This window comes from Thalassophryne amazonica, chromosome 15 (assembly GCF_902500255.1).
Source record: "Thalassophryne amazonica chromosome 15, fThaAma1.1, whole genome shotgun sequence".
NCBI lineage: Eukaryota > Metazoa > Chordata > Actinopteri > Batrachoidiformes > Batrachoididae > Thalassophryne > Thalassophryne amazonica.
In genome coordinates this window covers 44,198,581-44,212,777 of record NC_047117.1, presented here as the reverse complement: position 1 = coordinate 44,212,777, position 14,197 = coordinate 44,198,581, and the positions used below count along the sequence as shown (strand labels likewise).

The following is a 14,197-nucleotide window of genomic DNA, read 5'->3' as shown; positions in this document are numbered from 1 at the left end:
TGACATTTTCCAAAATCAGGACACTTCATGTGGATACGTTTTCATCAGGCTGTGATGATGAATTAGACTGAAACAAACAGGTAAGTTTAAGCTGTTATATTTACTCAGTGTGTGAATGGTTTTAATATTTGAAATATTTGAGATATGAACACTGCGAATACTGACGATTGATAGGGCTAATATTTTTGGAGACACAACGGATATTAGGTAATTTTGCTAATTGGGCAATTCTGCGGTAACGGAATTACAATCTGAGCTAATCTGTCGTGGTTAGATGCCATATGTCCAGATTTGCTGCTGTTGTAATTCCGTTATCATAGAATTGCCCAATTGCATTCTGGCTAACACACCATTCCAGCAGGGGCTGGTAAATCATGTTTAAAGTGTGAGTGTGTGTGTGATTTAATTTAATAAGTTCAATGTAAGTACATAATATAATTGTAAATATGTTAAAAAAAAAACATGGATCACACAAGAAAATGAAAACACTTATTTCCATGGTCCATTTAAAAATCAAATGACCAAATAGAAGTAGTAATAATAATAATAATAATAGTGTGTGTATGATAACAAGACTCTAAACAGTTTATAAATACATTAACAAAGTAAATTAACATGAAAAAATATGGAATTAACAGGAAGTAAAAGGGTTGGGTTCTTCTTCTAAAAATTGTTGAGGTATAAGGTTCTAAAAACAGTCTGGAGTTACATGCCATTCCAACTCATTATAGAAACTTTGCAGAATTTATTAACACCCTTGAAAAATGTCAGCTACCTTTTTAATATATGCTACCCAATCTAGAGCCCATGGATATGGGTAACATGCAAGTCTAAATTAAGTCTGAGACATATTTAGTGACTTGAAAATGTCCATATACCCATTCACTGTTTCAAGACAACTGGCTGTAAAAGTGATGATGATGTGAGTGTGTGTTCACTTTCTGCTAAATCTTGCACACTGTGGCAGTAAGTTTGTAGTGTATGAGCTTTTAGGAGAAACTGACACAACTGGAAATACAACACAATCCTATCATGCCTTAACCCAAAGTCCAGCTGAAGGAGAACGACCACCATACCCTCTCAGCCATACTGGCTCACTCAAACCAGGTTCTCCTTTCCTTTAGCTCTTGTCCTACTTTCACATTCGGGATCTGAATGTCATTTTTGCTAGAGTTGTTACCCCAACTGTGCTGTCTCCCAAAGCTCCCACAAACAGAAATCTGTACCTTGTTGGCCCTCCGTGCACAGTTTTATCCACTTTTAGTTTTAAACAAACTTATTGCAGTGATGAGGACATCTGACCTACTGTTCCTGCTCCCTCATTCATGACGACATGTAAAATAGAATAATTGACTTAATCTAAACGAAATAGAATTTTTTGAAGTTGCTTTTTAGTGTTGCTGCATTTAATTTGTTTTGTGTAAATAGGAATTTAACCTGATTGTGGGAAATTTAACCCTGGAGGCCCTACATAAACTGTTTTGTTCATTTTACAAAAATTGTATATGCATTTTGTGACAGACTGGCATCCTGTCCAGGCTGTGCCCCGCCCTGCCCAGGATAGGCTCCAGCCCTTCGTGACCCTTAATTGGAGTAAGCAATTGAAGATGAGTGACTGAATATATGCATTTTATCCAAAAAAGGCAAAAGAAATAAGATAAAAAAAACTACACCACAAGTACTGAGGGTTTTTTTGTTTTTTTATTAATACGCACATACATACATCTTCAACCACTTATCCAGGATCAGCTCACAATTTTTTTTATTAATATTTAAACATGTTTACAGTTAACAGCAGATGCTTGAACATTTCATTGCAAACTGTACAACAGTAAACTTGTTCAGAATTAAGTCAGATACACAATAAGAAAAAAGTACACAAACATGTTGCCAAAGTATTATACAGCATAGACTGGTAACAGTCCTTATAAAAATATTTTTTGGGGGCGGGGGGTGGTATTTTGTGCTACATGGCACACAGAAAACAAACTCGTCATACTTTAGAACTTCATTAAAAAGTGTGACTGTGGCCAAAGCCATGAAGAGTCTGAGCAGCGTTCTGAGCACAGGGGTAATACTGACAGTAGTTTTGCAAAACTGGAGCGTCTTCATGAATTTGGATGGACGTCATTCTGCAGCTTCTCTCCAGTGACACTGAGTGTCTTTTGTAAACCTTGAAACACCAACAAAACAAAGCAAGAATATTCAATAAAAGTAGTTCTGATAAGTTAGGGGTACCATTTAATTACCACTTACCAACCATTTCTCAGATTATAGCATGATGTTGATACCTTCTGGCTGTGACATTTAAAAGCACCACATACCTGAATGTTAAACTCAAAGGCTGTGACTGCCTCCTTCAGCATGCCAGTCCTCTCCTCCTCTGTCAGCACCAGGTTGTTCATCCAGCTGTGACAAAGCTATTTGAACAGATTGGTGCTGGAGACAATGGGAAAGGTGAAGAAGGACAGGCTATCACTGTAGTTCAGTTCGAAGAATTTCTGGGCAATTGGACCAAGGACCTGCCCCCCGGACAGGTTGTCCAGATATCTGGTCTAAGCATGAGCAACTAGATGTTCAGTATTAATAAAATAAATAAAATAAAATACACAGTTTGAAAACTACTGCTCTAAGACTTTTCCATGCCTCCATCGGAATGTCGGCAGTGGCAGAAACTGGCAGATGACAGTACTGTTGCTCGCGCTGGCGACGTCTGAAAACGTGGTGAAGATATTGCACTGTAAGGCTTTCAGGGAATCCCAGTGAGAGCTGACTGTTCTCAAAACCTGAGTGATCATGCACAATAAAAGTTAGTGAGGGAAGCCACCAAGAAATTCATGAAAACTCTGAAGGAGTTTATATTTCAGTGGCTGTGACTGCAGAGCTATCCTTAGTGCAGCTTTTGCCCGTTGCAGCATCAGTTACAGCTTCAAAGTGGAATAACAGACTGTTCCAAACAAGGCATTTATTCTGTGTTAAGTTTCACCACTTCTAGCAAATCTGGACCTAGATTTTATGTGTCTTACTGGAAGGGCTGAGATTGTTTGTATACTTTCATGTGCACATGAATGTGATTATTCTCAATGTTCTGCATTCACTCTGGTCTGCAGGTGGTTGACTGTGACAATCTGCTCATCAATCAGGATGTACTTTGGAAACTTATGAGAGAGAACAAAACTATTGTAGCTCCCATGTTGGAGTCCAGAGCTGCATACTCCAACTACTGGTGTGGCATGACATCACAGGTGATGCAGGCTTATTTATATTTGATTTATTTAGTTTGTTCTGTACACCCAAGAAATCTTTCTTATAAAGACCAGGTAATCAGGTGAAGTTTTGTTTTAAGTGGCTGTGTGTGTGTGTTGACAATTCCTACAATGGAGTCTAACTGATCTACAGATCTTTATGACCGGGTCACTAGTCCAGTTGATATTTTGATAATAATTATGTCTACCTTTGTATCTATCATATAAAGACCACTTGTGCATGCATGTGTGTTCCCTGTGCACAGCCACAGTAATTCAGCAATCAACACCTAACTTGCAATGGTGACTGGGTGCACCAAGGGGGAGGTCACTGGGGCCCTTAGGTTGAAAGCATACTTGCACAAATACAGTGAGAAAAATAAGTATTTGAACACCCTTGCGATTTTGCAAGTTCTCCCACTTAGAAATCATGGAGGGGTCTGAAATTTTCCTCTTAGGTGCATGTCCACTGTGAGAGACATAATCTAAAAAAAAAATAAAAAAAAAAATCCAGAAATCACAATGTATGATTTTTTTTTAATTTATTTGTATGTTACTGCTGCAAATAAGTATTTGAACACCTACCAACCAGCAAGAATTCTGGCTCACACAGACCTGTTAGTTTTTCTTTAAGAAGCCCTCTTATTCTGCACTCTTTATCTGTATTAATTGCACCTGTTTGAACTTGTTACCTGTATAAAAGACACCTGTTCACACAATCAGTCACACTCCAACCTGTCCACCATAGCTAAGACCAAAGAGCTGTCTAAGGACACCAGGAACAAAACTGTAGACCTGCACAAGGCTGGGATGGACTACAGGACAACAGGCAAGCAGCTTGGTAGAAAACAATAGCTGTTATGATTATTTATTAGAAAGTGGAAGAAACACAAGATGACTGTCAATTTCCCTCGGTCTGGGATTCCATGCAAGATCTCACTTCGTGGGGTAAGGATGATTCTGAGAAAGCTCAGAACGACACAGGAAGACCTGGTCAATGACCTGAAGAGAGCTGGGACCACAGTCACAAAGATTAGATTAGTAGCACATGATGCTGTCATGGTTTAAAATCCTGCAGGGCAGCAAGGTCCCCCTGCTCAAGTCAGCACATGTCCAGGCCCATTTAAAGTTCACCAGTGACCATCTGGATGATCCAGAGGAGGCATGGGAGAAGGTCATGTGGTCAGATGAGACCAGAATAGAGCTTTTTGGAATCAACTCCATTTACCATGTTTAGAGGATGAGAACAACCCCAAGAAAACCATCCCAACCGTGAAGCATGGGGGTGGAAACATCATACTCTGGGGGTGCTCTTCTGCAAAGGGGACAGGTCTACTGCACTGTATTGAAGGGAGGATGGATGGGGTCATGTATTGTGAGATTTTGGCAAACAACCTCCTTCCCTCAGTAAGAGCATTGAAGATGGGTCATGACTGGGTCTTCCAGCATGACAATGACCCCAAACACACAGCCAGGGCAACTAAGAAGGGGCTCCATAAGAAGCATTTCAAGGTCCTGGAGTGTCCTGGCCAGTCTCCAGACCTGAACTCAATAGAAAATCTTTGGAGGGAGCCGAAACTCCAAACCTGAAAGATCTGGAGAAGATCTGTATGGAGTAGTGGACCAAAATCTCTGCTGCAGTATGTGCAAACCTGGTGAGAAACTACAGGAAACGTTTGACCTCTGTAATTGCAAACAAAGGCTACTGTACCAAACATTAACATTGATTTTTCACAGGTGTTCAAATACTTATTTGCAGCAGTAACATACAAATAAATTATTAAAAAATCATACTTTGTGATTTCCGGATTTTTTTTTTTTTTAGATGTTATATATAATGTGTGTATATGTGTATGTGTATACGTATATGTACTGTGCCTTGCAAAAGTATTCAGCCCCTTGGTATTTCACGCATTTTAATTTGTTTATGGCATTTCAAATACAATAAGTACATCAGGGTTCTCAATATAAAAATTCTAAAATTATCTTTCTTAGACTCAAACTGAAAGTAAATTAAATTAATTAAACATATAGAAGCCAATCTGATGGGTTGCATAAGTAATCAGCTCCTTTGGTATTATACCTGTAAATAATCAGTTTAATTGCCAGTTTTCTTCAGTTAAGTCGGGATGGATACATGAACATTTCCAAGTCACTGAATAAGTCTTGGACTTTATTTACATCAGTTATGAAGAAATACAAACAGTATGGCACTCTATGGTAAATCTGCATGGAGTAGACAGTTCTCAAAAACTGAGTGACTGTGCAAGAAGGGGAAGAGTGAGGAAAGCCATCAAGACACCTAGACAACCCAGAAGTAGTTACAGGCTTCTGTGACTGGAGAAATTGTGCACAGTGCATATTTTGCATTTTGTATCACCAATTATACAGCTTCATGATGAAGTGGAGCACAGCAGGATTTTCTTAAAATGAAGACCTGAAAGTTCAGCTACAATTTGCCAGAAGATACATCTGAGATGCAAGCCCAGATTTAATGTTTTGGTGAAAGAAAATGCATAATTTAATTTAATAATTTGTAAAATTTATTACCACCCTTGAAAAATGTCAGTTCCCTGTTTTATAAAGATTATATGTAGTCTCTCTCTCTCTCTCTCTCTCTCTCTCTCTCTCTCTCTCTCTCTCTCTCTCTCTCTCTCTCTGTGTGTGTACAACCCCAATTCCAATGACGTTGAGACTTTGTGTGAAATGTAAATAAAAACAAGATATTTAATGTTCAAACTGATAAACTTTGTTTTTGTGCAAATACTTGCTCATTTTGAAATGGATGGATTAAATTTTTAACTGTTTTTATGTTGTGAAGCGCCTTGAGACGATATTGTCGTGAATTGGCGCTGTAGAAATTAATAAATTTGAATTTGAATGCCCGCAACACGTTTCAAAAAAGCTGGGACAGTGGTATGTTTACCAGGCAGTCATCTTTATAAATCTCATTGGAACGGCACCAAACAAAAGTTCCAGCATCATCACCTTGCCCAATGCAGATTCGAGATTCATCACTGAATATGACTTTCATCCAGTCATCCACAGTCCACGTTTGCTTTTCCTTAGCCCATTGTAACCTTGTTTTTTTTCTGTTTAGGTGTTAATGATGCTTTCGTTTAGCTTTTCTGTATGTAAATCCCATTTCCTTTAGGCGGTTTCTTACAGTTCAGTCACAGACGTTGACTCCAGTTTCCTCCCATTCGTTCCTCATTTGTTTTGTTGTGCATTTTCGATTTTTGAGACATATTGCTTTAAGTTTTCTGTCTTGACGTTTTGATGTCTTCCTTGGTCTACCAGTATGTTTGCCTTTAACAACCTTCCCATGTTATTTGTATTTGGTCCAGAGTTTAGACACAGCTGACTGTGAACAACCAACAACCTTTGCAACATTGCATGATGATTTTCCCTCTTTTAAGAGTTTGATAATCCTCTCCTTTGTTTCAATTGACATCTCTCATGTTGGAGCCATGATTCATGTCAGTCCACTTGGTGCAACAGCTCTCCAATGTGTGATCACTCCTTTTTGCAGACTAACGAGCAGATCTGATTTGATGCAGGTGTTAGTTTTGGGAATGAAAATTTACAGGGTGATTCCATAATTTATTCCTCAGAATTGAGTGAGTCCATATTTTTTTCCCTCTGCTTGGTTTAAAAAAGTAACCGTTACTGACTGCCACAGTTTTTTTTTTCTTGATTTCTTATAGTCTCTTAAAGCCAGAAAGTTGCCATTTGAAATGACTTTAGTTTTGTGTCATGTCTGTGATCTGGTTTTTTTTTTCTACAAAATTAAACAACTGAATGAACATCCTCCGAGGCCGGTGATTCCATAATTTTTGCCAGGGGTTGTAATTGCAGAAGCTTCCTCAGCTAAATTTCTTGCTCTGGTAGTCTGACTTCTGTCTTGACTCTTGTAGAGAAGAATAACAGAAGCCAGCAAAAGCTGGAGTTTTAAACCTAACCAGACCCCTCCTACCGAGAGGCAGACTGCTATTGGCTAGTGACTAACAATTGTTCTAATTAGCACCTATTGTGCTCTAGTTGGTGCCCTCCTAATGACAGGGCAGCTGTCCCTCCTAATGATGGGACTGACGACGTGAATAACTCATTACCATGAACAAAAGATTGAAACTGCTTTGACCTGAGTACCCCATTGTAAACAGGGACAAATCGTGTCTCAGACCCCCTCGCCAGTTAAGGCTGGGTTTCAGCTGTTTCATATACAATGCTTCCTTCACTCCCCTGTCAAACCATTTCTTTTCTCTGGCTAAGATTTTAAATTTCTTGTCCTCAAACGTGTGGTTAGTGTCTTTAGGGTGGAAATGAACTGCAAACTAAGGTCCACAGGCGCCCTCTCTGCGGTGCTGGTATAGCCTTTTGCGCAAGCTGCTTAGTCTCACCTACGTAGTGTTCGTTACAGTTTTCTTGACATCTGATAGAATACACTACATTGCTCTGTTTGTAACTAGGGAGCATGTCCTTAGGGTGATCTAATTTCTGTCTCAAGGTGTTAACAGGTTTAAAGTAAACTGGGATTTTGTGCTGCCTGAAGAGCCTCTGTAGTTTTTCCCTTACTCCTGCTAAATAAGGGAGAAACACTCCTCTTCTTCTTGGCTCTGTCTCCTGTCTGTCTGGTCTGTTTGTTCTTTGGGACTTCTGCACTCTATCCAGGGACCATCGTGGGTACCCACATACTGTGAGGGCTTTCCGGACAAGTTGTTCTTTAGCCCTTCCCTCTGTAGCTGTGGGCATCTGTAGGGCTCTGTGTTGAAGAGTCCTGTTTACCCTGAGCTTGTGTTCAAGGGGGTGGTTTGAGCCAAAGACCAGATATTGGTCAGTGTGAGTGGGTTTTCTGTAAACCCCTGTCTGGAGCTGCCTGTTCTTTTCAATCATAATCTTTATAATCGTGTGTGTGTGTGTGTTTTTTTTTTACAATATATTCTAAGTTGATTCACTGTGCCCCGTGAATTAGTGTCCAGGGTACAGTGAATCAAAAATTTTAAAATCGATTTTAAACACCTGTAAATAACACAGCCTTATAAACAGTAACTTGCTGTATAAATCCACAATAGAATTACCTAAAGTCAGTTGTGTTTGGATACCAGATGACCTGACCAGCATCAACAGATGATATTTATGCAAGCGTTTTATGCAAGAGAGTTTTTTTTAATTCTGAAACCTTTATTCTTACAAAGCATTTCTGGTGGAGACTGTTATGTGTCGGACGCAGGACGGAGAACCGACCAGCGTTTGAAGGACCCAGTATGAAATAAGCAGAGCACGGTACAAAGGATAACTGAATTTAATAACATAACAGTGATGTGATAAATACAAACAAATGAGTGCGCGGTCTGGTGAGGTGGTAATACGGTGCGCTCCAGGCAGCACAAACGGTCCGGAGCCAGAAATAGTTCGGACCCAAGGACCCCGCCGACACCCCCCAGGTGGCCGCGACAAACCGAGTCTGTGAAAGAAGAAACCATCATGTGAGTCCACACTCCACACACAGAGAGAACCACTCAAAAGGTGTACATAACAGCAAACACTTCCTGGCTTAATCACTAATCAGCTTCCCACCCTGCAGGCATGGAACACCCCAGTTCACATTCTCAACTGCAGTGGAAGCTGATTAAAACGACTAACATAACAGCTCAATATAATAAGGTGTGAGGGACACCACATTTACTGACTGTACTAATGTTAGTCACAAAACCTAACGTACCTCAGGAAGTGTGCTGACGAGCGTGAGACCTCACCCCCTCCTCTTTCACAGACCATGGCATCAAACCTGGACGGTCTCTGCATCCATGATGATGAGATGGCTCTCAAGACGACGATCTCACCCGTCTGGTCACAAGGTCGAGTCTCTGGCAAATATACACTGTGTACTCCAGACTTAAATGCAACCATGCTCCAATCCATATAGATGCACCACAGCTGTGAGTCCTGACGAGCTGCACATGACCAGCCTCAGGTGATCAGGGTGAGGTCCTAATAATTCAGCCACACAGCCGCTCAGTCCTAAATGCAAGCCACCTGGAAGGAAAAACAAAAGACAGAAACAAAAGGCAGCCAGGCACCCCCAGCCATACAACAGCACCCCACCCTCACGGGAAGCCTCCCGGCGACCACACAAACCTGGCCCAGGAGAAACACCCCCCTCCAGGGACCATGGCTGGAAACCGTATCTGCATTCATCTTCCAACAGACTCTTCATCTAACAGAACGGTTGACGTCTTCTCCTCTGACTGCATCTTTGCCTTTGTTTCTGTCAGTCAATTTGCACAGGTGTGGCCAGGAGTTCTTGAACCTGTGCGGTCAGCCTTTGTCCAACCATGTTTAAAGTCTGATTAGTCATAAAACAAAAAAGACAAACACAAACAACCAAACCACCCCCCCCCTCCCCAGAGGACCGTCCCATCAAACCCCGGGAAGAGGAGAAAAGAAAAACAACCCAAACTTAAGCTTGCAAATAAAAACGCTAACCACCCCCCCCCCCCCCCCCCCGACGACATGTAGGGACCAACACCCCCCAGAGGACATCCCGCCAGCTCCAGGAGTAATAACCACAGCCGAGGTCCCTCTGGGATCCAAAGTCACCCACGGGGACTCCCAGCGCCTCCCAGAGGACCGTTCCATCAAACCCCAGGAGACGCCCCCCCTCATGACCAACGGACCCAGCCCCGGCCGTCTATGGCTAGATGGACCCACAGCCCTTTTCCCCCCCAGAGGACACCACAGTCACACCCTGAGGGCGGAAACTGGGGGGAAAAACAAAAGGAAAAAAAAAACATACAAACAAAACAACCCCAACCCCACCCCCTCGGCGCAGTGGAAACTGGAAGCACGTCCAGCGTCGCCAACCATGACTATACCCCAGAAGTCAACCGGGAGGAGTGGAACAGCGGTAATGGCAGACGGCACAAAACGGCGCCACCCCTCCGACTTCCAAACCAGCCACCAGCTGCGGGTATATTCCACTGCCCCAAACCTCAGCCACGCCGATGGCAGACGGCTCAAAGGCGCGCTGAAGCCGGAGGTGGAACAGGGACTCAACAAAAAAAAAACAACACCCGAATCCCCCCCACCCAGGTGCAGAGGTTACCTGGGAAACGCCCAGCATAACCAAACTGCACCACTCCAGCAACGCCGACAACCTACGGCTCACACAGCTGGAGCCAGAGGAGAAGAGAGGGAATAAAAAGAAAATCCCCCCCCCCCCCCCCCGGGTGCAGAAGTTACCTGGGAAATGCCCAGCACAACCAAACTGCACCACTCCAGCAACGCTGACACGTACGGCTCACACGGCTGGAGCCAGAGGAGAAGAGAGGGCACAACAAAAACAAAAAAAAAGAAAAAAGAAAAAACAACCCAATTACCCCCCCATCACCCCCCAGAGGACCGCCCCATCAAACCCTGGGAGGTGAAACCAAAAGAAATAAAAAGACTAACAGACTAACATAAAGTTAACTGGGTCCTTTTTTATGCTCCAGACAGACTGCAGGGTCACGACCCCAGAACACTAATAGTGTAAAAAAAAAAAAAATCCCACACAAAAACCAACTAAAAAAACACCCACAAAAAATGAACCAACACAAAAACTAATGTGACTTATACCGTTAAGCTCAAACAAATAGAACACACCTGTTCCACCTTAAGAGCATTAACGGTAATGTGACTCAGTCACCAACAGAGGGAGCCAAAGTGCTGAAATAAAAACCCCTTTGGTGACAGAGAAAACAACTCATGCTGCTTTTCCTGTGCGCAGCTATGTGAAACACACAACCAAAATGTGCTTCAACTAAATTATGCCGGAGCTGACACAACAGACGCAGTAGCTATCTTTACCCGGGGAAACGGGGCTACAACTGTAACAACAGGAAGCACAGCGACCCGTGCCACAGAGCTCCGCCGTGCGCGTTCACCCATTACCAACCCACTCATGCAGCTCCTGTTTTCCCTCTTATCCGGTCGGAGTGTGACGCGAAGCCGTCGCTAGTCACACTCCACCACGACCCACGGATAAGGCAACAAACACAGGAACACGGCTGCAAGAGAGCTCAAATCAGTATTCAGTAATGGGTTCTCAGACACGCACCGTCCGGGCGGAGAGCACCCGCAACTGATCCGGATAACTTCTGAACATCTGCTGCCGCCTTGCCGGCGCGGTACCGCCTCTGCTACTGCTGGGTCCGTGATGTATGGCCAGAGACTACTGTTATGTGTCGGATGCAGGACGGAGAACCGACCAGCGTTTGAAGGACCCAGTATGAAATAAGCAGAGCACGGTACAAAGGATAACTGAATTTAATAACATAACAGTGATGTGATAAATACAAACAAATGAGTGCACGGTCTGGTGAGGTGGTAATACGGTGCGCTCCAGGCAGCACAAACGGTCTGGAGCCAGAAATAGTTCGGACCTAAGGACCCCGCCGACACCCCCCAGGTGGCCGCAACAAACCGAGTCTGTGAAAGAAGAAACCATCATGTGAGTCCACACTCCACACACAGAGAGACCACTCAAAGGTGTACATAAACAGCAAACACTTCCTGGCTTAATCACTAATCAGCTTCCCACCCTGCAGGCATGGAACACCCAGTTCACATTCTCAACTGCAGTGGAAGCTGATTAAACGACTAACATAACAGCTCAATATAATAAGGTGTGAGGGACACCACATTTACTGACTGTACTAATGTTAGTCACAAAACCTAACGTACCTCAGGAAGTGTGCTGACGAGCGTGAGACCTCACCCCCTCCTCTTTCAGACCATGGCATCAAACCTGGACGGTCTCTGCATCCATGATGATGAGATGGCTCTCAAGACGACGATCTCACCGGTCTGGTCACAAGGTCGAGTCTCTGGCAAATACACACTGTGTACTCCAGACTTAAATGCAACCATGCTCCAATCCATATAGATGCACCACAGCTGTGAGTCCTGACGAGCTGCATATGACCAGCCTCAGGTGATCAGGGTGAGGTCCTAATAATTCAGCCACACAGCCACTCAGTCCTAAATGCAAGCCACCTGGAAGGAAAAACAAAAGACAGAAACAAAAGGCAGCCAGGCACCCCCAGCCATACAACAGAGACTCTGTCATAAATGGTGGAAAGGAATCCACCCAGGCATCAAACTCAAACTTCTTCCTCTGCCTTTTCTGTGTTGTCAGTAAATTTTTTTGATACAAGTGTCTTAGAACTTTACATTTTATTTGATACAATTTACATGCAGAACTTATATTACTTCATGGTGCCGTGAAGTAATATAAATAATACAGCCTGATGAGTCTGTAACTTTGTGGTGATTGTGTAACTTACCTGCAGGGTTATTATAAGCGTACACCAGCTTACGTCCCCATCCGTAAGCGGGAGCGTCGTGGGTGTTTTGCTGTTCCTATGGTCCATTCCACCTATCTTGTGGACCTACGCAAAGAGGCTTCTAGGCAGCTGGCTTTTTACCCACCACACCCACACTACAACTGGGCCACGGATGATGTCATAATCTTTGCTTATTCAGCTCGTATGGCAGGTGAGACCCTTGGAACAAAGGTAAATTTATCTGTGTGGAAGGGTAAATGTCATCCACTGTGTAATCATAATTAAAGTCCTGTGTTTTACCTTTTTTCCTATCTTTCTCAGATGTGCAAATGTACGTGTGCAACAAAGAAACCTATGGGTATTTCCCAGTCCCTATGCGCTCCCATGCTACTTTGCAGGATGAAGCAGAGAGCTTTTCGCATACTCATCTTGAGGTGATGGGTAAGTTAAGTTGCACAGGGTTAAAGGGCGTGGTTAAGTTTTCATTTTGTTAGGAGGGCTTATGTACAGTATGCAGATAAATTAATATTTAAGAAGGTGTGCGAAAACCTACAATGTACCCAGTGAAGTAATCTTGATACGTATGCATACTTGTGCTAACCAGAGGTACAGTGGTGCAAATAAGCAGAGGTACTTATAGAGGTGATTTATACCTCTTTTTGAAAACCTGGATTTTCCTTATGCAGCCTAAAAACAGTGTCAGTAAGTGGATAAATGTTCTTTGTTTCTGTATCTCGTTTGTATTTTCTGTATTTTTGTCTGATGCTGACACTAATACCCCCCTCACACATTGCCGGAATCATGCAGAATGGCGTCGGACTTATGAATTGGCGCACATCCAAAAGGTGTCAGATGTCATTTCCCTCTGTGGAAGTCGACACAGTTGGTGAAAATCAGTCGATGGCCCTGAGTGTGGCGCACATGTTCATAATTCTCCGGGCGCTGTCGAGATGGGACACTAATCCGACACTGATCCATGTGTAATCTCACGATGATATGATCGCAATTTACATATTCTGACAACATCAAAACAGCATCTGAAACAATCTGATCGCAGTTTATTGAGCTCTGAGATTGGTTGGTCACAGCAAAGCCTGCCGACATGTTCCACGTTTGTCCACCTTCACTGGACCCCGGCCAGGGAGGACAAGGAAATGTTGGTCCTGTAATAACATGTACAGTGAGGAAAATAAGTATTTGAACACCCTGCAATTTTGCAAGTTCTCCCACTTAGAAATCATGGAGGGGTCTGAAATTTTCATCTTAGGTGCATGTCCACTGTGAGAGATATAATCTAAAAAAAAAATCCGGAAATCAAATCAATTTTATTTATATAGCGCCAAATCACAACAAACAGTCGCCCCAAGGCGCTTTATATTGTAAGGCAAAAGCCATACAATAATTACAGAAAAACCCCAACGGTCAAAACGACCCCTATGAGCAAGCACTTGGCGACAGTGGGAAGGAAAACTCCCTTTTAACAGGAAGAAACCTCCAGCAGAACCAGGCTCAGGGAGGGGCAGTCTTCTGCTGGGACTGGTTGGGGCTGAGGGGAGATCATCAGGAAAAAGACATGCTGTGGAAGAGAGCAGAGATCAATCACCAGTGATTAAAAGCAGAGTGGTG

The 14,197-nt window shown here is 43.0% G+C and overlaps 1 protein-coding gene across 1 annotated transcript in view; it reads left to right on the top strand.

The window, feature by feature from the left end:
• The window catches only part of LOC117526537 (procollagen galactosyltransferase 1-like), a 69,164-nt gene that overhangs the window by 24,347 nt on the left and 30,620 nt on the right, over positions 1–14,197 (top strand). Inside the window, exons 4-6 of the mRNA XM_034188599.1 lie at positions 3,111–3,245; positions 12,578–12,782; positions 12,893–13,012. Of these exons, the coding sequence (XP_034044490.1) occupies positions 3,111–3,245; positions 12,578–12,782; positions 12,893–13,012 (460 nt within the window). The remainder of the gene's footprint in view (positions 1–3,110; positions 3,246–12,577; positions 12,783–12,892; positions 13,013–14,197) is intronic.